At 43.2% G+C, this 23,803-nt stretch overlaps 1 protein-coding gene across 1 annotated transcript in view; it reads right to left on the bottom strand.

The window, feature by feature from the left end:
• CPNE4 (copine 4) overlaps positions 1-23,803 on the bottom strand; it is a gene marked incomplete at its 3' end in the record, with an annotated part of 612,853 nt that overhangs the window by 10,488 nt on the left and 578,562 nt on the right. Inside the window, exons 10-13 of the mRNA XM_081235787.1 lie at positions 23,424-23,483; positions 11,023-11,156; positions 3,603-3,657; positions 550-601 (exon numbers count right to left, since the gene is read on the bottom strand). Coding sequence (XP_081091913.1) covers positions 550-601; positions 3,603-3,657; positions 11,023-11,156; positions 23,424-23,483 — 301 coding nt within the window. The remainder of the gene's footprint in view (positions 1-549; positions 602-3,602; positions 3,658-11,022; positions 11,157-23,423; positions 23,484-23,803) is intronic.

Here is a 23,803-nt window from a genome sequence, read left to right as displayed (position 1 = left end):
TGTGGAATGTCTTGGGGAATTTCTAGCTGGAAATAACATAATACAGACCAAAGCCTTTGAGAAGGCGCTTTCTGGTACAATACCATTAAGTGACTTGTTTGAAGTTGCTGCGGGCATATCCTTTGCCAACATGCTGAAAGTGTCACATGATCTCCACGCTTCCCCCTTTCCTTATTACTTCACAGAGAGGAAGTTGTGCAAAATAAATATTTGATGACAACTTGGAAAGCAGAAAGAGGGGTACCTCATCACTGCCCATCAGGTGACCCTTCCCTCAAATTTTTTTTTTTTTGGCCAGAAGAATCCAGAATTGGAATCAATATTCTTGCTCTAAGCTCAAGGTCTCTTCTGCATTCTGTCTTTTCCAGCTCTTACATCTCTGCTCTGTTGTGGCCTTCAGAGTAGTGTGTTTATTTGGGTCCAGCCAGCCTACTTCTCCTCTGTGGACAATCATCACTGACATACTGCATCAGGAGAGAGAAACTAAAATGGGAAAAGTACGAAGGGAAGGGCTGTGAAACACTGACTTCCTTTCACGTTGTGATTTACCTGCACATTCTGGGTTGTCTTCATTAAAGTTGATTGCGAAGTCGTGAGATACCTGGACACCAATTAAAATTTACAAAAGGAAAAAAGGAGAATGAGAACATTAATCCAGTAAGGAGGCACTGGGGCTTAGAGTTTGCCAACAGATGCTCATTACATTCATTATGTGTCAAGCAGCAGGAACCATTTTAAGCCTTTACACAATCACTCTGAGATGGAGGGTGGATTCTAAGCTCCCTGTGGAGCTTAGACAGGGAGATTTTTCTAGAATCAGATAAATGCTGGCAGGAGGGGGAGAATAAGGCATATGAAAAAAAAATCCAAGAAAATATTTCATAAAAATGTAACTCCAAATAGCTTCCTGATAGAAGTGGCCACAGACCAGAGACTTAGATTTGGTTGAGTTCTATTTGGACCCAGTGATTAAAAAATGATAACTCAATAACCTAAGCTGTCTGCTTGACATGGCCATGGTTACAAAGGCTCCAGCAAAGCTGTTGACATTTAAGACTCATTCTAACATAATATACAGAGCTGCCAGGCAGGAGGATTTTCACATACATACAGGTAAAAATAGACTCTTGCTTTTGGAAAAGTAATAATTACAACACAAATTCCTCTACCTGGCAGGACATATGTACAAGGTCAAATAATATGTGGTTTATTTTTTTCTTTCTAAAACCTGATAAAATAAGAGGGGTGTCCTGGCATCTAGACATTTTTATTGGGTCACTTGGAATTTTACTGAGACTTCCATTTCAAACACTGTTTCCCACAGGACTGACTCTCTGGGGCCTAGAAAATAGGTCATTGTGTTAAAAGACCCCTCTTTTCTCAGTGGGGGTCAGAGCTGATGCTGTTGGTGCCTCGCTCACACTCCCTTGCCCTTGGCTTTTCCAGGCAACTCAACTGACTGCCAACCATCCTGCGTGCTTTATTTACCTTAAGTTTTTCTTGGGCTTCCAGAGCCTGCTTTGCCTGCCCAAGTGACAGGCTAAACATGGTGGGGAATTAATGTCCCCTGGGAGTAATGTCCCCAGGGAGTAGCTCTTCATCATGGGCTGATGGGAGGTGGTGTGTCAATATCCCAGGTCTCTTACCCCTTGGGGTCTGTGTGTGCTCTGCATTGTCTCCCGGGATACAGCTCTGGCTGTCCATGCTGGTAATGGCTTGTTAGTAAACCCTATGTTGACTTCTCTCCATTTCCCCACTCCCTACTGAGGTTTCCTCCACCTCTCAAATAAACTGCTTGCCTCCAAATCCTTGTCGCAAGGTCCCAGGAGAGCACAAACTAAGGCGGAGGTGCTTGTGGCTCAGTTTCAATGCAAACTGAGATTTTATCCTCAAGAAGTAAGTCATGGTAATTTTGTAAACACTCTAGGGGGCACCTGAGTTGCTGAGACCATCAGGGCCTGTCTAGGGCAGAGGGGAGATGAGGCGTGGAAAAGGGTATTTGAATGGCTTTGGGGGAGCAGAGTGAGAATACGTAAGGGGTGACTGTTAGGGCAGCAGTAATAAGTTAGCTGCCAGTCAGAGTGGAGCCAGGGGATCAGGACTTTAGCAAACAGCAAGAAGAAGAAGTTGCTTCAGGAGGGTGACCAGGCAGATGTCAGGCATGAGGACAGGAAGGCCTGGAGCCAGGTATGCTGCACACCTTTGTCCTCAGCCCCACTGGGTCAAGCTGAGACCGGAAGGCTGTCTGGGGGGATGTGAGGAGGACACTCAAGCATCTCAGGGCAGCTGGACTGGTGGTTGTCCAGGTGCATTCCAGGCTCGAGACTCAGCACCTCTGTGAGGAAGGTGGGCACCCACTCGCCCACATTCTGGAACTGATATCCCATCTGAAGGGGACTGAATCTCCTGAGCTCTGGCTAATACTTTTATGTGTAATCTTTTAATTATAGTGTTATCAGGCCTTTCAGTTTTTCCAGAGAAGCCAGAAATCTGACATTTTGTATGAAATTGTCTAATTCTTAAAAAAAAAAAAAACTGTGTGTCAAATAGAATGTGGCCTGACTAATGTCTACAGGCAACCAGTCGACAGCTCTTGCTCTATATTCTTCCCCCACAATGTACTCATTTCTGACAAATGCTTCTAGAATTCTGTAGCATGGTCGGCAGGAAGGCCAGTGTGGGCTGCAAAGCAAACAAGGAGGAGGACAGGTCAGGGAGACAGGCTACTCCATCATCTCTCACTCCAGCAGGAAAAGGGAGGTGAACTCCCTCTTTCACTGAAGGCCCTTGGTCTGATGGCTCTGGGGTGGAAGCAAAAGTTGGCACCTGCCTCCTGCTGTGCAGCTCAGACAAGGTCAGTAAAAGAGAAATTGATGACTGGGTGGTATTGCTTGCACTTAGCTGGGACCTCAGAAGCTTCCTGAGGCTGCAGCAGGAGCCCTGCTCCTCTCCAAGGTTCTCCCACCTGGGAGGCTGAGTCCCCTGTGGAGAGTGTCCCACAGGGCCATCTGGTATACCATGGGAGAATGCCTCAGTTCCACTGCAGCACAAATCTCTCCACGTACAGTCTCTGCCTTCTTTGTGAGAAATCGGCATCGAGACCAAATAGGATTCCAGTGTATTTACATGAGCCTTTCAGCTCCAGATTCTCTGAGCTCGAGCAGTGCTTTCTTCAGGATTTTTCTCTGTCTCCCACAAAAGACTGGTGCTTAGGGACTTGGGATGAAAGAGTCTGTAGACCTCACTGTCATGGACTTTCACTGTCAACATGGTCAATAGGGTCTTTCTCCAGGGGAGATCTGAATACATGGGTTCTGAGCCACTGGAGGTCAACTTCTAAGTGTTTCCACAGTCTCTGACTATGTTTATAAGAAGCTAAACAATGGAACACTTCATTTGGAAATGACTCTGAGAAGGCCAATACAGAATACCAGGAGATTGGCTGTCATCAAAACAGAGGCTCCGAGGAGCTAATCTCACTGGTTCTGAAGACCACTTCTGCCTCTTTGGGCCCTTACATAATTATTTCAAAGGTCGAAAGAGTGAGACTCCTGTGAGGGAAACCCAACTCATCCTTTGTTTATAGCAAAACACTCACTCACCGTGTACTCTGGGGGTATCCTGGCACCGAACCCAAAGGCTGGGAACATTTTGTCACTGAAATTAAAAAAAAGAAGTTGCTACATTTGTCCATTTAATGAGGAAGAAAAACACGAACTTGCATTACCTTGCTAGAATAGGTCATTTTGCCAAATAATGACTCGTGCTTCTTGATTACCTGTGGTAACAGGGGATAGCAATAGTGTGAGCAACTAAAATCAAGAAATAATCCCCAAAGTTCATCATTTTACTGCTTTCCTATACTATAGGTGAGACGATGGGCAGGAGAAGAATAAACACTGATTGGCACTACAATATGCCAGATATGATGCTAGGCCATATACATACTTAGTTAATTTTCACACAATGTTTGAAGGTCCACCTACTTATTATTCTTGTTTTACTGATGAATAAACTGAGTCTCAGAAAGGCTAAGAAAATGACCTAAGATGTTTACCAGCAAGCACTGTGTGATTCCAAAGCCCATGCCTTTTCTATTATACCATCATAACTTACTGATTATGTACAGCATTAAATGTGATTTCCTCTTGCACGTCCCATAACTGGGCCTCTTGACCAGATCACAAATAAGACTCTTCTTAAGCAAAATTTGTGCTGTCAGGGGATTGTTGCAGTGGGGCTCTGGAGTACTGCTATTGGAAGAAGACATGCCCCCCTCAGGCTATCTACCTTTTACTTTCTCTCCCATTAAAAACACAACTGAGATTTGTTCTTGGAACAGTTCCTCCATTTCGCAGTTCTTGCAGAGCCAGCCAAGGAGAAAAGGAAACTCAGATAAGGGCTCACTGTCCCAGAATGTCTCTGGATGCAAAAGGGGAGCCCCAAGCTGAGAAGTCAAAGGATCAAAGCCAGACCGTCACCCAACACTATCTAACTGATTTAGAGGTCATCAGTAGCCAATGATGGCTTTGATAGAACTTCACCAAAATACAGCCCATTTGACCAAATTTGGGGTAGGGGTTGAGAGGTACAGGGAAACCAGAATTCTCTGAAATCAATGTCTAAATTTGCCAGAAAATCACCAGTTCCCTCTTTCCCTTTCTGTTGTGTGAATATGGGCTTCGTGGGGCATTGCATCTAGCAGGTATTAGAAAAGGTATTAATGATGATAACTAAGAAATCATAAAATCTTACAAAGGATTAGCCACAGCTCTGAGAAAAAAAAATACTTCTGGTCCTTGGAAATATTGAAATACTTTGTCTCAGAAATTCCTTCTTAGCCAAGACAAAGGTGAGCAAATGTGGGGAGGAATCAGCAAGGGAGATTTTAGAGGTACTTTCTAGTTAAGTCTGGAAGAAAACTGTTCTGGGTGGAGGATGGGTCTTGCTTCTTCCAACTTGGATGGCTCAGAAGTCAAAGCAGAGAAACCTAGAAGGCTCTACACTTTTTAATTTCTTTGATAAGTTTAGGAGGGGTGAGATTTAATATTCCACCCATTTCTAATCACAAAACCAGTGTTCCAGACATAATGATATTCCTTTTAACCCTTCAAGCCACCCTTGCGAATTTAAGCTTGCTGAGCATGATGCACTGTTATATAACTGAGTTTCAAGAGTAGGGAGGTAGGGAAAATGCTTCACCTACAAGGGGAAAAATTAATGAGTCAGGAGAGCATCAGTTCTCTGTAGTCACAAAGACTCTAATAAACATACTAAAGAAAAATATTCAAGCCTAAGCACAATAGATTTAAGCATTCATTTTCCCTGATTAGAAATAAAACTAGGAAGAGAGGAGTCTTATTATGCAAGAGTCAAGGGAATGCAAGCTGAGCACACAAGCAAGCATTAGCATGCCAAAACATCAGGGAACTTAAGATAGGATCCAGCAGCACTGAGTAAAGGGGTCATTTAGCAATTATTGAGGACTTGATTGGTAGAAACTTCCAACCTGGAAAGTTCAGGGCAGATCACCACATTGCTGAAGGCAGTATTTCTTACTATTGGAATAAAATAATATAAAATACTATCTAAGAGCCCAGGGTCTTCAGTGGCAATGAGCTTGCTGTCTTGAACTTCTTAGGGAAAGACCTTGATCAGATGATCTGCAGATGGAAGATGCATTTTTACCCTCCCTGGTAAGGAAAAGTGGGCTAAAGCAAGAGATTAATAAAAGAAAAGACAAACGACTGCATCCATAAGGAAATGGAGATGAATTCAGAGCAAAATAGCATTTCAGAACAACTAGACATTTAATAAAGGCTGTTCTCTAAAGCAGTGGTCTTAAAGCTAGGGTACATGGAAATGCAAAGCTCTTCGAGGGATATGAGAGCATGGCTTCTTTGTTTTTAAAAGAAATCAGTATTCAGTTCCTCTACCTCCCCACTGAAATTACTGAAATTCATCTTCTGGGAACATCTCTGATGGAAATACCTGCTCCTCATTCACACCTCCCCTCTCCCAATTAACCTCCGCTCACCCACTAGGAATTTCAGCCACCATGGTGCGTTGCTCCCGAGTGGAAAAGCTCCACAGAAGAAAATAAAGAGATACTTCCTGATGTGAATGACTCACTAGCAAATAAATCCTTTTGTAAGTCAGGTACTTGCTCATTTTTGCTTTAAAAAAATTGTAGAAAGTGCTGGTGTCAGGCGGTAGATCATTAAAAATACCTTTTGATGATAGATATGTAATTTTTTGGTATAAAACTTAGAATTGAAAGAATTACATAATGCTCATAGGCAAAATCTTTCCATTACCATGGACTTATAAAAACAAGCTTTCTTAGTATTTACATTGATAAAAACAAAAAATTGGATTAGAATTGATGCTAGATTTTCCCATTCTGGTCATAGGTAGCAGTCATCCACAGATATGTAAACTAATTGGGAAAATAACCTACTATCTGTTTCATTAAGATTTTTTCATTTCTATTTTTTATAGACAATAATCAGGTGTTGAAATTTCACAAATATTTATGATCAATTACACACTAATAAGGATTATAATAAAAACTAAACCAGAAGATATTTTTTAAATACTTTGAATCTTTTCATTACAGTGAATTTTAGAGATTGGAAACTTAAAAATTTATATTCATATTTTAATTAGAGACATGTGTGATACAGTGATCAATAAAGGAATTTCAAACCAAATTTTTAAAGATACATTGGAATGAAGTTCTATGGGGGAAGGGAATGTAAATATGAGTTCAAGAAAAAGAAGAAACAAAATTCTCAGCTCAAACTGATGAAAGTGTTCGCGCATTTTTTAAATGGACGATGGTGGGTATCAAATAGCTATGGCATTTAGATTCTGCTGGATGCATTTGCAAGAGTTAGGTAAGAGTTTTATTTTTAAATGTCCATATTTACATTACACTAGAATTTTCATTCTTTGTCACTATTTAAACTCTTGATGGAACATGTTAGATTGCAATGCAAAAGTGTGTGAGGGCTATATGTTTTAACACTATTTTTAGGAGTATGTCAGCCAAAACATTTTAAAGGTCATTGGTCCAAAATAACTTTTAAGTCTGACACTATGGTCCTTTTCCCTTTTGTGTAAGAGTATTAAAGAAAATAGCCTCTATCACTTATCAAGTATGTACAAAAGGCAAAACTTTTGTATCTGATCCTTACAACCACTCTGCAGGGGAAGTTAGATAAATCTCTCATTTGCAGTCAAGGAAACCAAAGCCCAGTATAACCTCAGGAGAATAAAGGGAGCTGAGCTGGGATCTGAACCCCAGCCCTCCTGTCACCAGGACCCTGTTGACTCTGCCCTTCATAGGAGGTTGGTCTGGTCTAATGATTCAGAATAGTGTGCTAATAACAACAAAGAAGAGAATTAGCAGAACTCACCACCCCCAGGAGGCCCTCCTCGACTGTCAATCTCTCTTCCCACAAAGGATAGAGTTAATCCTTCCTTCCTCATGCATCCCCATCCTTACCTAGGCCATGTAGGGCTGTGATTCATTTATGTGCCTTTCTCTCCCATGAGACTGTGAGCCACTTGAGGGGAAACCGTACTTATTAATCTCTCTGTGCCTTTACAGCACTGCGTGAAGGGCCTGGCACCCAGTAGGTCCTCAGCTGCTCCATCTCACCTATCTCTCCCAATTTGACTCTGGGTCTCAACCCTGGATGCCCACTGGAATTAAAAAACTCTGATCCTCAGGATGTGCACCAGACTAATTAAATCAGGGTGTCTGGGGGTAGGGCCCAGGTACCAGCTTGTTTTAAGGCTTCCTGAGTGGTTCCAATGTGGAGCCAAGGTTGAGAACAATGGACTGGTGTCAGCAGAGTGGAAAAGGTAGCACTGTGATGTGACCCTGCCTTCCGACTTCTAACCCAACCCTCTGCACTCGAACTGCACTGTGTCAGTTCTAACCTTGCCTCTGCACTGCTCTGAGCACACCTCAGAGGAGATGCCTGCCTCAGTGGTTTCCAGTACCCCTGCCTTATTCTGGGGTGGCCAAGCCTATCAAACGTCAGTATGTATTTGCGAGAAATGTACCGTATTTATACTCTCTTGGTAGCAGCTAGACCAGCCTTTCTGTGAGGGACATGGCAGCTGGTCAGAGACTCACATCTCTGCTGAGCCCAAGGAATGGATACCATCTTGGCCTTGAGCAGCCTAAAGAGACCAGGTTGTTCGTAGGAGCTGGGGAAGGGCTATAACCAACCGGGAACAGATGAGTTCGTTTGTGAGCGCACGTTCTTGGGGAGCTGGAGGGGAGAGAGGGCAGGGGTCTCTCTCTCAGAGGTGCAGAGAAAATTAGCTGGTAGGGCTGCCTTCCGGGCTCAGGACCTGAGTCTGGCCTCCCCTCAAGGCCACCCTGAGAACTCCGAGCTTCACGCGTCTCTCAAGCTGTTCAGCTTCACGGATCAGCTCATCATGTCCCGTGAATAGTGACTGTACAAGGCAGGAAGAAAACCCTTGGCTGTCAGAGGCTGGGAGGAATTTCCAAGCCTCCTGGGGATTAAAAACCTCCGTGTCGCTGCAGGAGGGGGAAAGGCGCCTTCTGTCAGTTTTTACTGAAGTGTTTCTTTTTGAGCAACAACCTCACTGACTTTGATGCAAGAATAAATTAATTCCAAAACCCCGACTTGAAACGTCCTGAATTCCTGTCTATTGTCTTTCCACCCACACAGAGGAGAAGCGGTGGAACCTTGTCAGTTTTCAAGAAGCGATTAGTGTGCCCATTTCAATGCTGAGGTGCCTTCTTTATATGAAAAATAAAAAAGCTCCACTGAGCTGAAGAAACCTGATTTTCTTGGCCAGTTGGGGCTGACAACTTTGGTATTTTATTTTTAAATTTTTAAAAGAATCATTTGCAATGATTCTTCATGTAACCCCAAAAGTGTCATCTCTTACTTTTAGAATGAATCGGTATTTTTGAGGGAATACAAAATCCTCCCCAGGCTTTGTCTGGCTCACGATATAAAGGGATAACAGCTCTAAAAGATGTGCAGGTCCCTCTGACTGTTGTATCTGCATCTTTCATGCAAGGTAATCAGGAAACAGAAGTTCTGCCGCTTGTCCAGTAAATCTGCTGCAGAACCGCAGCAAGGACTCTGGGTGTTAGCATCTTAATTTCTGGCCAGGCCACCAAATCTCCTCTTTGGAATTCATTATACACTGCCTTGTGCCTTGCAGAGTCGGTCAGAGTCAACTTTATTACTAAGCAGCTATTGTGTTGTATTAAGTGCTTTTACCTACTTTATCTCTTTTATGAGAATTTCAACATTTAAAAGTTATTAAGAATCCAGATGTTCCCTCTCTTCCTTCTTCTCTCATATGGACACACTTGTGTGTGTGTGTGTGTGTGTGTGTGTGTGTGTGAGTGTATGTGAGAGTGAGAGAGAGAGAAAGGAGAGAATTACTGTGTTGTTGTTTTGGGGATGTTTGGAGAAGTTTCTGACAGTGAGGATGCAATATATGTCCATCTTTTCCCTCCTTGGTAGAAATCTCCATATGACACGAGCCTCTCTAAGAACCTCCCTGAATTGGGGCCTAAAGAAATCAGAGCTGAGATTCAAGTTGTCTTCACAGACAATATTTCAAGGTTAAGTACAAGTATCATTTCAACAAGGTAATTAAAAATGTTATTATTGCCCTCTGTTCCAAACATGGAAAAGAGGAAGCGTTAGCAGGGGTCTTGTGTTTAGAAATGTCAGATTTGACTGTACGTGTTCATTCATCCCCAACTGGCTTCACACCCATCTGAATTATTGGTGATGAACAATATGAATCCAGAGACTCGCCAGTGGGAAGTCCACTGCTGGAAGCTTTCCTATTACCTGTCCTTTTCGTTTCTCTGCCCTTTCTGGTCACTAGGTTGTGTCACTCCCTGTGGTGTCTGGGTATCAGGTTATCATGGTTTATAACCAATTATGAGACTAGAAAGAACAGAAATCAGGCTATTCCATGAAATCTCCCTGAAACCGGAGGACAGAGTCACTTTCTTTATTTTCCTGGTTTAATAGGTCAATTAGTTGCTGCTCATTACTAACTAGTCCTATATTACAATCAGACCAGGCTGTCAACTGAGATTTACCCATATTTATATTTACACTGGTTCTACTTCAAAGAGCCTTCTTGATCAAACATGTGAACAACTTCACCTCAATCTGGAAATAATAGAAAGGCAGAATAAATTCAGTTCAATGTAATTTATGTAAATCACGTCTTACAGGGAATTCTCTTGGTGGGCAAGGTCAATATTTATTATCAAGTAAAAATAAATGTAATACTGATCTGATCTCAAAATCGTGTTTTCTATACAGACTTACAAACACATACACACATTGTCGTGGGCACACACACACCTTCTGTTAAAGTTACCAACAGCTTTTGAGGTCCATGAAACCCCACTCTTACGAGCTTATGCTGTGGAATGAGCTGGATCTGGGTTTAACTCCTGCCCCTGGGCGTGGAGCAGAGCACAGGTCACTTCACCTCCCTGCACAGTTTTCCTCTTCTGTTAAACAACACCCGTGACAGGATGTTTAATGTGAGGATCAGATAGAACAGTGCCCAATAAACCAGTGCTTCTCAAACTCCAAAGTGCACACGAATCCTCTGGGAATCTTGTTACAATGCAGATGCTGATTCAGATTCTCAAGTGGGACTTGATGAAGTTCCTAGGTGACGCTATGCTGCTGGTCCATGAACCAAACTTTCAGTAGCAAGGCACATACTGAAATTACAAAAGGGAAACCAAAATTGCTATCCAGTGGTCCTGCCAGCCAAGTAAGAGAAGAAAGCTAAGAAAGGATTGTTTTGGTGGTCAATGTGAGCTTGGCATGAACTCAGTTTCTCTAGGTGTGGAGAGGATAACACATTTGGGACAAAGCTTTATTCTGTCCCCTCATGAGCCTCAGCATAACTTCATTTCCATTCTTTGGCCCAGGGTCAGGCAAGGGCCACAGGAACCCACAGAGATGAGGAGTCTCATACCTGTCATAGTCTTGGCAAATCTCCCCCACAGCCACCAAGGCCTTCAGGTACTCATTGGGCTGGTAGGGGTGGATGTAGTGCAGGGAACAGCTGTTCCTGGGGTCCCCATTCGAGGCCGTGAAATCTATAGCTACCTGGAAGAGAAGATAGGCAAATGGGTGGATTTAAAATGAACACATTTCGTAGGAATTGTGATTAGCCCTGAGAGAGACACAGCCAGAGGGTGGGGTGGGGGGGGGAAAGCAGTATGTTACACACCTGCCAATAAGCAGAGTTAGAGAAGAAATTCATCAGCTTTAAAAACTAGTTATTCAAATAATGGAGAGGATGTGGAGAAAAGGGAACCCTCCTGCACTGTTGGTGGGAATGTAAATTGGTGCAGCCAGTATGGAAAACAGTATGGAGGTTCCTCAAAAAACTAAAAATTGAATTACCATATAACCTAGCAGTCCCACTTTTGGACATATATCCAGACAAACTCTATTCTAAAAAGATACATGCACCCCTATGTTCATAGCAGCACTATTCATCATAGCCAAGACGTGGAAACAACCTAAATGTCCATCCACAGATGAATGGATAAAGAAGATGTGGTATATTTATACAATGGAATACTATTCAGCCATAAAAATGAATGAAATAATGCCATTTGCAGCAACATGGATGCAACTAGAGATGATCATACTAAGTGAAGTAAGTCAGAAAGAGAAACACAAATACCATAGGATATCACTTACATGTGGAATCTAAAATATGACACAAATGAACTTATCTACGAAACAGACTCACAGACATAGAGAACAGACCTGTGGTTGCCAAGGGTGAAGGGGTATTGGGGAGGGATGGAGTGGGAGTTTGGGATTAGCAGATGTAAACTATTATTTATAGGATGGATCAACAACAAGGTCCTACTGTATAGCACAGGGAACTATATTTAATATCTTGTGATAAATCATAATGGAAAAGAATATAAAAAATAATGTATATATATGTATAACTCAGTCACTTTGCTGTACAGCAGAAATTAACACAACATTGTGAATCAATTATACTTCAGTAAAAAAACTAGTTATTAATTTGGTTGAGGCCATTTCTATAGTCTTCAACCTCCCTCTCCCCTATGCCCTCTCTTCTCCTTGTCCAAAACGGAACTTGAGATTAAAGTTCAGGTCAGAAAACCCAGCATCTGATCCATGACGTCACCAGACAGCAAGTGTAAGGGTGGAATATTGCAATTCACTAAAAAGAGTCCTTAGTGCTCTCTGGGCAGGATGATTCCATCTCTGAGGCCTAGCTAAACTCCCTCAAAACTAAATTCTGTGTTAAAGATGTGGTCTGTATAACAAAGCCACTGTTATTTTCATGAGTGACCAGTTGCAGAGAGAGATGCTGAAGTGGTTATAATAAAATTTCTGCCAGAAGCAGCTCTGTGTAATGCTCATTCATGTAAAAACTCCCACCCACAACAGAGAAGATGCCTGAAGTCTACAGCATTGTCAGTGGCAAGTGGAGAAGAGAAACCTCTGTCTGGCTACCTAGTTGGCATTATCTTTGAACTTAAGTTTTTTCTGACACCCTACATCATCATCATCATCTAAATAAAAGTTGACTCACAGGACATTTTTTTTTTTTAACTTTGGCTGTGTTGGGTCTTCATTGCAGTGCATGGGCTTCTCTCTAGTTGTGGCGTGTGGGCTCCAGAGCGCGTGAGCTAGTAGTTGTGGTGCGCAGGCTTGGTTGCCCAGAGGCATGTGGGATCTTAGCTCCCCATCAGGGATGGAACCTGTATCCCCTGCATTGGAAGGTGGATTCTTAACCACTGGACCACCAGGGAAGTCCCACACAGGACACTTCTTAACAACAACAACAACAAAATTATTTAACCTGGGGTGGTGCTAAAACGGGAAGGTGTTCTGATTTCTAATATCTGATTTCTGATTTCTAATATCATCACCAATTCAATGAAAGTTAACCTAGCAAACACCTCTCCAAAGAAATGCTTAATCTTGGAGGTGGAGAGTGGGGAGAGAGGGATTAAAATGAAAGGAGTTGTAGGGAAATAAAGGAATGTTCATGGTGCATCCAGCTCAGCAGAATCCATTCACTGGCTGACTGATGATAGAAAGGCTCTATTTTCTCTTATGATCTTGTGAAAGACAAATGCTATTTGCATAATATTTGGCAAAATTGCATTATAACAAACCACTGGAATATCTCATTGGATTTAAGGTGGGATGTCAGTTCTGGAAGAACAGAGGAAAGAGGCTATGTGCTCTGTGTCTGCTTCTGAAAGACCAGACTCAGAGTAACATTGATGGAAAAAAATGTCACCTCCTCGTATATTGTAAGCCTGCAATCAAATCAAAGTAACTAGAAGAGAAAAAGCATTGACTAACAGTAATTCACTAAAAACCTCTCTCATTTTCCTTTATAAAGTTATTCTTTCATCACTGAATTTTCCCCTTTTCTTCCTCACCCCTCCACAGGACTATGTTGAAAATAAATTTAAGCAGGATTCAAATTCTATTTTCAGAACCTCCAGATGTTTTCAATAAGGGAGTACAAACTGTTAAAACACTAATATAATACTAAGTATTTCAAAAGAAAAGTCATATGAGTATTCCCCCAACGCTTAGATGCCCTTACTTTGGACAACAAAGGGAAGAAGGGAGGGGTAACCTCTGTTGAAACCCTACTATGTGTCAGACACCTACACTGGCAGCTTTACAGGCATTGTGTTATTTCATTCTCAAAAAAAACTCTGGGAGGCAGAGATTATTATTCCTTTTTATTGATGAATCTGATGCCTAAAGGTGATGAAGGTCACAAAGTCATAGGGGATGGAGCTGGGTTTAAACCCAAAGACTCTGCTCCTTCATCATATCATTATATACCCAAGAGAATGAGTAAGTCTGTGACCCGCATGTGCAGACATCTCGTGGGCATGTTTTATTCTTACGAAGGATGAGGAGGTTTGGCCTGGAGGTAGGGATACTAACCAGGAGGCAACTACATTAATGTAGAAGAGAAGAAATACCTTGAATGAACAACACTTTATGACCAAAGCAACTGTAAAAGGTAGGAAAACGGCAACTAAAGTGTGTGTATGTGTGTGTGTGTGTGTGTGCGTGTATGAAGAACAGTGGGAGTTAATTTCTTCTGTACAGCAAAGTGACTCAGTTATACATATATATATTTTTTCATATATTTTCCATTATGGTTTGTCACAGGATATTGAAAATATAGTTCTCTGTGCTATACAGTAGGACCTTGTTATTTATCCATTCTATATACAATAATAGTTTGCCTCTGCTAATCCCAGACTCCCATTCCTCCCCTCCCTTACCCCCCCACCTATGTCTGTGAGTTTTTGTTTTGCAGATATGTTGATTTGTATCGTATTTTAGATTCCACATATAAGTGATATCATACAGTATAATCAAGTATACTTCAATAAAATAAAAAAACAGAATGGATAAACAACAAAGTCCTACTGTAGAGCACAGGGAACTATATTCAATATCCTGTGATAAACCATAATGGAAAAAAGTACGAAAAAGAAAGTATGTATAACTGAATCACTCTGCTATACAGCAAAAATTAATACAACATTGCAAATCAACTACACTTCACTAAAAACATTAAAAAAATTTAAAAAGAAAAAACAAAACAAAACAGTGGGAGAATGGGTTACTGAGGACAACTGGGGGTGGCCTAAAAGGACCAGTGAAATCCAGTATCTTCTGAGATTTCATCCTGAAGGTGAAACCCAAGCCACTGAAGAAAAGAGAGGAAGACAACACGAACTGTGGTGAAAAGCTAGTTGAAGCAGCAGGAGTGGTGTTGGGGAGCCTACATGCATTTTGTGAACGAGAAGGAGGTGTAAAGCATTCCAGGTCTCACCCATGGGGCCCCAACCAGACAGAGGTCCAGATACATGCAGACAATCCCTGGAAAACTTCTCCAAGGAGGACACTCGAGAGGTACCTGAGAGACAGTGTCTGGAGAAATCAAACATCTCAGGGACTCTTGGATGTACTAAGCTCCAACACACTCACCATTCTCTGCCTTTTTGTCCTGATGAAACACACTTAAGAGACCATGGAACCTCACATGTGTACATAGTGTTTAGAAGGTAAAAATAGTGCTGGGAAGGCTAGAAGTAAAGCCACCTCCTTCTCTTCTACTGAGGAAAGCACTTTAGAGCTGTAGAAAATTCTAGAGGATCCAAGGATGTTATTATGGAGACAACCTTGATTCTGCTCTGATTTATTAATATCATTGCAAGTATTGCAAATCACTGGCAGGTTTGATATTTTATTATTAATAATGAGTACCTGTGGCTCCCCTCACTTGTGTTTATGATGCCCCTCTTCATGGAGCATCCCAATCTACCTGTGTTTCTTTTTTTTTTTTTGCGGTATGCGGGCCTTTCACTGTTGTGGCCTATCCCATTGTGGAGCACAGGCTCCGGACGCGCAGGCCCCGGATGCGCAGGCCCAGCGGCCATGGCTCACGGGCCCAGCTGCTCCGCGGCATGTGGGATCCTCCCGGACTGGGGCACGAACCTGTCTCCCCTGCATCGGCAGGCAGACTTTCAACAACTGCGCCACCAGGGAAGCCCTACCTGTGTTTCTTAATACTGCAACTGACAACCTGTACCATGTGTTGATTACCTGATTGTCAAGGGTATCCTGTGATGGCAAAAAATACGCTGGTGTCTTGATGTAAAACCAGAGAATGAAATCAGATAATATAAAGAACAGAGGGAAAAATCTCCATAAAGAAAAATGGCAACTCAAGAAACATAATTGAACATCTTATCTTCCCAGGCATAGGCAAGATCCTCCAAGCATGCAGGCACCAAGTGGCAGCATCTGAGCCCAGGTGTATCACCTGGATGAGTACCTGTAGTATGGGGAGAAGTGGACGTAACATCTGGATGAGCTTAACAGAGTTTGGCAACAATCTATACTAAAATTAAAAAAAAAATCATAGGGCTGGGATTAGGGTAAAATAAGAGAGGTGACTAGGGCATAAGCTCAGGAAGGCACTCATCTGAGCTGACCCTACACTTGCCTGATCTGAGAGTGATGCCTCCTTAAATTCTGCATCCTAGGTGCCTCTCTTTCTTTACTCTGGTCCCAGTGCTGCTATATCTTTTCATTTCTATCAACTCTTCATCCTCAGGCTTGGAATAATTCCCCTACACTTAACAAACTAGGGTGGGGCAGAGATGGTGGTGAGAAGAGGATTGTGATTGAAGATATTAAGCATAGAAAACAAATAGGATTCGGTGACTGAATGTGAAGTTGGATGCCAGTTAGGGAAAGGGAGCGGCCAGATCTCCTTGGGGATGGAGGAGATTATGTAGTGGGGCAACCTGAATTTCAAGGTTAGAAGGAGGTATTGTGCTGCCTGTTCCTGGTGGTCCTGTAGGGACATACAAACATGCCCAATGGAAACTGCTTTTTTTCTGCAGGCAGGCCTCTAGGGTTTCCACTCTTCCCATGGGGATGGCTCCCATGTTTGTGACAACCACAGAGGCTATTCCAGCTCAGGAGATGCTGATGTAACTCTGGGGAAGGGTGTGAACTTAAAAATTACCTGATGAAAAAGGAAATAAACCAATGACCTTTATCACCTACTACTTTCTGTAATTCCCACAGCTCATAAAAATATTTTATCGTTTGACTAGACAGTAAATGGACAGTCTCAGGTACAAGGCAGCTAAAAGATTTTTTTTTTTCCTGGCAACTGATGGTTTCTGGTCTCCTTGATGAGGCTGGAGATAAAATCTCTGTCTTCAGGAGGTGGCCTTCTACCAAGAATTCTCTGCGCTCTTTAAGTTAGCATGAGTGCAAAGAGAACAGAGAGAAAGGTTAAGTTTATTTTAAAAAGCAACAGGGAGGCTGTGAAAGATGGAATTAAGTTGAGAAATAAAAGCAGGAAAATGACCGAAAAATGCCAGTTTGCGGAGGAGGCTCCCGGCTCCTGGCTTCCTTAATGTGGCGGGCTTGCAGAGCTGCCGTTTTCATCTTCTGCTATGAAGCATTCAGGAAAGCCTGCGGTTCCGATGTGCGCTCCCATCTTCCCAGCGGGCAGCCCAGGAACAGGCCTCCTTTGTTTCCCCTTCTGCCCAGGAGGTCTCGCTCTTCATTAAGCAGAGCCATGGAGCAGTTTTGCAAAACCTTGTAAAGTAAGAAAGCAAAATCCTTGCTTCCTCCACGCTGCCAAATCCCCAGTGTGGGGAACTGCTTCCAGAAAAGGCTGGACGCTAAAGGTGAGTATCCTTCCTTGGACATTTTTAGCTTCTTACCTGAAACGAGCCCAGGCCTCATATCCCTTCCCTGACGGTGAAAACATGCGCCCTTTGAGAACCTCCCAGATGTTTTCTGGGGAAAGCTGCTGTGAACCCATCTCTGGTTAGCTGCCTGATCTCTCTGCAACCTTTGTGATATCACCTGCTATAGGGCAGCTTTGTTTGTTTGTTTGTTTGTTTGTTTTTTAGATTTGTATACAATTTGGACCTATAAAACGAGACTTGTAGGTGGAGATACTCTTTAGTCTGGACTATTTCTTAAGTAATAGGTTTAATTATTGTGCTTTTCTGTTTCCTCAAAACCCTATAGCAGGCAAAGAAAGGAGAACCTAGGCCAGATGGGAAAACCCCCAGAGGTTGACTGGTTCATTTCCTGGAAAGTGAGAAGCATTCTCCTCTTCATCCCAGGATTCATCCTCATTTCTCAGGGTTCTACGCCAGAATCCGTCAGTGTTTAGTCTGGGATATAAATCAGGATTTAAAACTTAAACTGAGACACAGCTTGGGCATAGGATGTCTCAAGTTCGTTAGGGTCAGAAAAGATGACATGAGAGGACCTTTAAGAGGTGCTCTTTTCTTAGGCTTCAAGGTTAATCTGGGAGAAGCCACATTCAGCTTATTATATCATATTATATTATTAAAATGTAGACTATAAAATCAGAGATAAAGGAAAGCAATACCCTCTAAATTTTTTAAAATTTATTTATTTACTTATTTATTTGGGGCTGTGTTTGGTCTTTGTTGCTGTGTGTGGGCTTTCTCTAATTGCCGCGAGCAGGGGCTAATCTTCCTTGCGGTGTGCGGGCTTCTCGTTGCGGTGGTCTCTCTTGCTGCAGAGCACAGGCTCCAGGCGCGCGGGCTTCAGCAGTTGTGGCATGAGGGCTCAGCAGCTCTGGCTTGTGGGGTCTAGAGTGCAGGCTCAGTAGTTGTGGTGCACGGGCCCAGTTGCTCCTCGGCATGTGGGATCTTCCTGGACCAGGGCTCGAACCCGTGTCCCCTGCATTGGCAGGTGGATTCCCAACCACTGCACCACCAGGGAAGCCCAATACCCTCTTTAATTTAAAAAAAATTACAGATAATAAAAAGGGCCGTCTGAATATAATAAGAAAGAAATGACGACTCAGGATTCTGCTAGTCTGATAAATCATATTTTTTCTTTTTAGTTATATACAATATATATATATCCAAAATATTTTTAAAATTTATATATAAAACATACAATATAGTTATATATAAACATTTAACATAGTTGTAATCATAGGGTAGCTTCGCTTTATGTTCTTTTTTTCTTCACTTAACACTATGACATAAACATATCCTCATGTTATTACCAATCATTATAATTACCACTTAAAATGGCTTTATCATAGTCCACCTAAATGAGGAACTGCGATTTATATAGCTATTACCTTATTGTTGGACATTTGTGTTGCTTACAACCTGTCTCTGTGAAAATTCATTTTACAATGAATATTTTTTTGCATCTGGAAAGGCAATAACTTTCAAAAGAAACGTTGAATTCTACCATTTTCTCTTCAAATGTCTTATGGAGTGGGCCTCGTCTATGTTGTCTGGAGTTGTGTACTTTGTATATGAAATTCTGGTATCTGGTTTTCCTTTCAGCTGCTGTGCCATGTGCCAAACACATGGAACCCAATCTCTCTCCCTCAAGTCTCTGCTTCACCTCTGCTCAGGTCCTCCAAGACCACAACACGACTGTTGCCCCGGAGTCCTTACGACTCAAAGATTCACACAAGGAAAAAAAGTTGTCCTCAGGGGTGCCCTTGACATCCTGAAATGGTGTGCAGAATTGGGTGTGTGCACTTTCCAGTGAGAGGATATAGATCTTGTATCAGATTTCAAATGGTCCATGTAACCAAAAAAGAGGAAGAATCATCGACTGGGTATTTTTTGAGCATCCTTTATGTCCTTCCCTCCCCGGGGCCTTCTCTGCTTATTTCATAGCCTAAAACTCCCCTCTTCTCATCCTCAGGTTGCCACTCTCCTTTCCACCTCTTGTCTTCCCTTCACTGTCGGCCTTCTTGAACGAGTAGTTACACCCACTGTGTTCACCTCCTCACCGTATGTTACACCCCACCTCCTGGGTCTCCTGTCTCATTCTGCTGACGTTGCTCTTCTGAAGATGATTTGTGCCTACTCATCACGTGGCCCAGTCACCGTTTTTCATTCTTCACCTTCTATCTTCTCTTTAGCATATGAGATTATTGCCCCTGATCCTGTAACACTTCCTCCTGATCATCTGAGTTACTGTCTCCTCTGGGACCTCCCCCTCTGGCATCTCTTTACTGTTTGCCCCTCTTTCCCCTGCTGACAAATGCAGATCTTCCACAATATTCTGTCACCAGGCCCCCTGTCTTTCTGTATTTTTCTCTTTAGCCATCTCCTCCAGACACATGTATGTGCAGTTTCCACCTCTCTCCTGAAACTGAGGTCCGTACTTATAAATGCTATCTCCATTGGGATACTTGAAAATACTTCCACCGCATCCATGAGGAAGTTCATCTTGTTGTCTGGCAGCTCCTCTTGATTTCCATATTTCTGTGAATGGGACTGCTATGCTTTGTCTTCAGGCACAAAAGATTTGATTCATCCTGGACTCATCATTCTCCTGTGCCTTCCGTCTCCTCCTGTATCATAAGTCAAGGCTAGTAGACTCTCTTTCCACAGTGCCCCTTCCTACTGCTGCCCCTCTAGTTACCTCTTACTACCCATCACCAGGACGGCTACAGTGGGTTTTAATGTCTTCTTTCAGAGTCCCTTTCATGAAGCCCTCCCAGATTTACTTCCCTAAAGCCTGTGCCTGATTGCTCCCGAGTCCTGCCCAAGAGTCTTCTGGACATTCCCACATCCACCTAATTACCTCAAACTTCAAAGCCCTTCAAATTCTCAATCTAAACCATTTCCCCAACAATCCCCTAAATATATCCTGCATATTCACATTAACCCATGTAAGCTTTCAGTATTTATCATCAGAATATATGGATGCATAAATATTTAAGTTCACAGGGGTGCTTTTTAAAGCAAAAACATAGTATCACATTTATTTATCCAATTTCTTCTTTTCCCTAAACCTTATCTCTTCTTGAAGATTTACGCTTTGATCCACCACCATTCAACAGAAGTATTCTGAGCAACTTATATCAGCCTACTGCCTGAAGGGAAAGATGCTCTGCTCTTGATATTCTTAAGGTGGAACCAGGAGGTCCAGGCGTCAGTGGAAGGTGCAAAAGCTTTCTTCTCACCACTGTTTGTAGTGTGTATTGGTCAGAGTCTTGACAGGAAGAAAATGGTCCACTCAAAAGGGATGATTGAGAAGAATTTAATAAAAGGACACTTCTAAAATATTAAGGGAGGCTGAGTAGAAAGGGTCAAGAGGGGCAGCTAGTAGAACCGAGTAAGAGTAGTGTTTGCAGGGCAGGCCACCTGAAGGGAACTGTGTCCTTCTGTAGAGGAACGTGGTCACTGCCAAACAGCAGCCTGGTGGGTAGAGAGTGGGGAAGAAGTGCCCCAACTTCATTCTCCTCCTATTGTTTGACCTCTGGCTGCTGCCTACCATTGGTCAAATCCAACCAAAATCCATGAGCAGGGGAGTCCGGCCGATGCACCCGAAGAGGAAGTCCTCCTGGGCACAGGGGCAGGGCCGAGAAGCCTGAGGAGGGGAGGAAACATGCAGAACTGTATTCCACTGCTGGCTCCTGAAGGTCTGTCTCCAGGGAGATGGAGGCTTATCCTGGATGAAGCTCCGGGGCCTGCTTAGGAATCTCGGGCCATCCTCTGCACCAGTGGGAGATTTCAACTCTGGAGAGCTCAGGGGTGGGGTGACTGCAACGGAACCTCGTTCCTCCCTCCCTCTGCTCTGCCTGTCTCTACGCCAGGAAGCCCTCTTCTCATTTCTCATCCCTCTGCCACATTCCCTTCATTTTTCCAGATGGCCTCAATAAAATGATTGAGCATATAATAAATACCAAATTTATTAAGACATGTTAATTATTAATAGTTTGTATTACAGCTTACCATTTACATTAGATGGCACTGCTTGAGTAATAAGAAATTAATAATGGGAAAGCTGACTTAATTTTAGAGGAACATGACAATGAGGTGGCTGGTATGTTTTCTTTAATAGAAAGCTCATAATAGAACACCTAGCAACCTTCTCCTGCGTCCTCGGCCTGGAGCCCTCCAGGAGGAAGGGCTTTGTTGCAGGCACTGCTGATGGTCTGGTCTCCTCGGCATTTATCTGCACATGCTCCCCCTGTTCACGTGCCTTACTCCAGACTTGCTCCAGACCTCCCGCAGGTCGGTCCATGGACCCTGGATGGCTGAGAAGCTGGGGCTGGGAAAGTGGTAGTGAGAACCACTGAGGTGGTCCCTTCCAGCTGGGGAGCGTCAGCAAAAGTGAGAAGGAGGGGAAAACAAAGCCAGGAGAGCAATAGTCCTGTCAGGTGAGCCACACGATCTCCCCTCCCCTCCCCTTCATGAGTCAGGGTGTAGAGCTGGAAACATTCTGGGGTCAAACTTCAGTTTTCCCTGGGGCCAATTCTTTGTAGCCCAACTCCAAGGGCAAAGCAAGTCCCTGAAGGTTGAATAAAGAGTTGTTCAAAAGCATGGGATCTATAGAATCTAAAACAGACCCAAATTGATAGAGCTTTCCCTTGAAGAATCTATAAATAGTTTTCTGCATCATTCCTTTGCCTAAGATCATGGGACACTTTCTCCTCTGTGACACTGCTGGCTCCTCCACCTCCATTTGCCCCGGACAGCTGGAGGCAGGGGTGTGTGCCCACAATGCACATGTTTGCTACCTTCTAAACATGCCAGTGTGTATATGGTGGGGGGGGGGGAGGAAGGGGTGGGTGCTGTGTGGGTGTTGTGTGGGTGTGTCTTTAGAGAAACTTAGACTTCAAAGAAATGACCAAAATCTATAATTAACTCCTGTAAGTATTCAGGGGCAAATGAACAATGGCCTGAGCTTAGGCAGGACATAGATAGACTCCTCTGAGGTTATAGCAGAGGACAAGCCTCTATCTAGGGAGATGCCTTATCTCAACCCCTCGGGGAACCCCCTTCTAGTCCTTTGGGTACCACTATCCCTAGTCTCAGGAATACATTGCTCCTGTCTACTTTCTTGGGCTCAAATCAATTTCCTTGCCTTCCTCACATGACTGAGCCTGTCTAGGGAGTTAAACAGGGCTGAATTTCACGAGTACACTTTTGCAAGATGAGGAAAAAGTGCTGCACAAATTGGGCTCCTCTTGTTTACATCCACGTTGATTTTCCATAGGTTTTAGCAGATCTATTCCTTGTCATCTGGGTATTCTCTTTCTGCAGGTCATGTCTGCCTAAACCTAGTAGGATTTTGAATATGAAGCCACTGAAAGCAAATTGTTCCAGGGCAGGATGGACTCACAACCTTGGCCCACCCAGGCACTTAAGAAAGACCCAGTCCACCCCGACCCGCCAATATGTATTAGGAGTGTGCAAATCCCATGGGCTTACAGATTCCATGTAGGAGATGATCCTCAATCCACTCACTCATTCTATTTTTCAACCTTGCGAGACTGGTTCCCCAATCTTTTGGAATTCGCTTTCTTATTGACCGATGAACCATTTGGATGGTTTACTCTTGGCACTAACCATTGGGCATGACATGGATGCTGGTGGTCTGGCCACACGAAAACAACCAAGACGTCTGCAGTTGTCCAGTGGGATGAGCAAGCGTGGCTCACTTCCCCCACCCTTTTCAAGCATTGATGGGAACTGGCAACCCACCCACTGCCTCCTGCCTCACATAGTCATGGAAAGAACGGAAAGCATTAGGCTGGTTGCCCGAACCACTTGAGGTTGAATGGCAGGAATTTCCTGACATGACGCTGAAAACCATACTCACTGAGGAAAACAGAAGTATGACCTCCTTGTATGTTACTGTATGATATTTCAGTGGTGAGACGTGAGCAAAGCTGACCCAGGGTCTTAACAGACTTTTGTTTCCTTGTGCCCCACACCCAGCACCACTCCCCAACCTTATTCCTGAACAAGGACAAATATGGAAACAACTCACTGTAAACTGGATTTGGCAGCCACCCATGATGTAGTCCAAGAAAGAATGCATCTTGTGGATCTGCACGGGAGGAAGAGAGGAAACTGTATTAGAAACAGTATGATCTGTGTACCTATAGATTAGAGGCCTAGACTTTGGGGTTATGCTGATGTGGAGGAAAAAGCAGAGAAAGATCTGTGGGAAAAAGATGGGTCAGCTGATCTTGTTCCATGAAAGGAGAGAAAGAAAGTAATGCTGAATTTAGATGGGCCTGTAAGGGCTGCAGCCATCCATCCCCTGCTACCCTCTCTTTTCGTTTACACATGATTTTAATCAGCCTCTGCCTCTGAGGTGAGACTAATACTGTGTTTTCAAGGGTCACCACTGGTTTGAAATGAATG

Source organism: Mesoplodon bidens (genome assembly GCF_964165515.1).
Source record: "Mesoplodon bidens genome assembly, chromosome: 5".
Classification (NCBI taxonomy): Eukaryota; Metazoa; Chordata; class Mammalia; order Artiodactyla; family Ziphiidae; genus Mesoplodon; species Mesoplodon bidens.
This window is presented reverse-complemented; position numbering and strand designations above follow the sequence as displayed.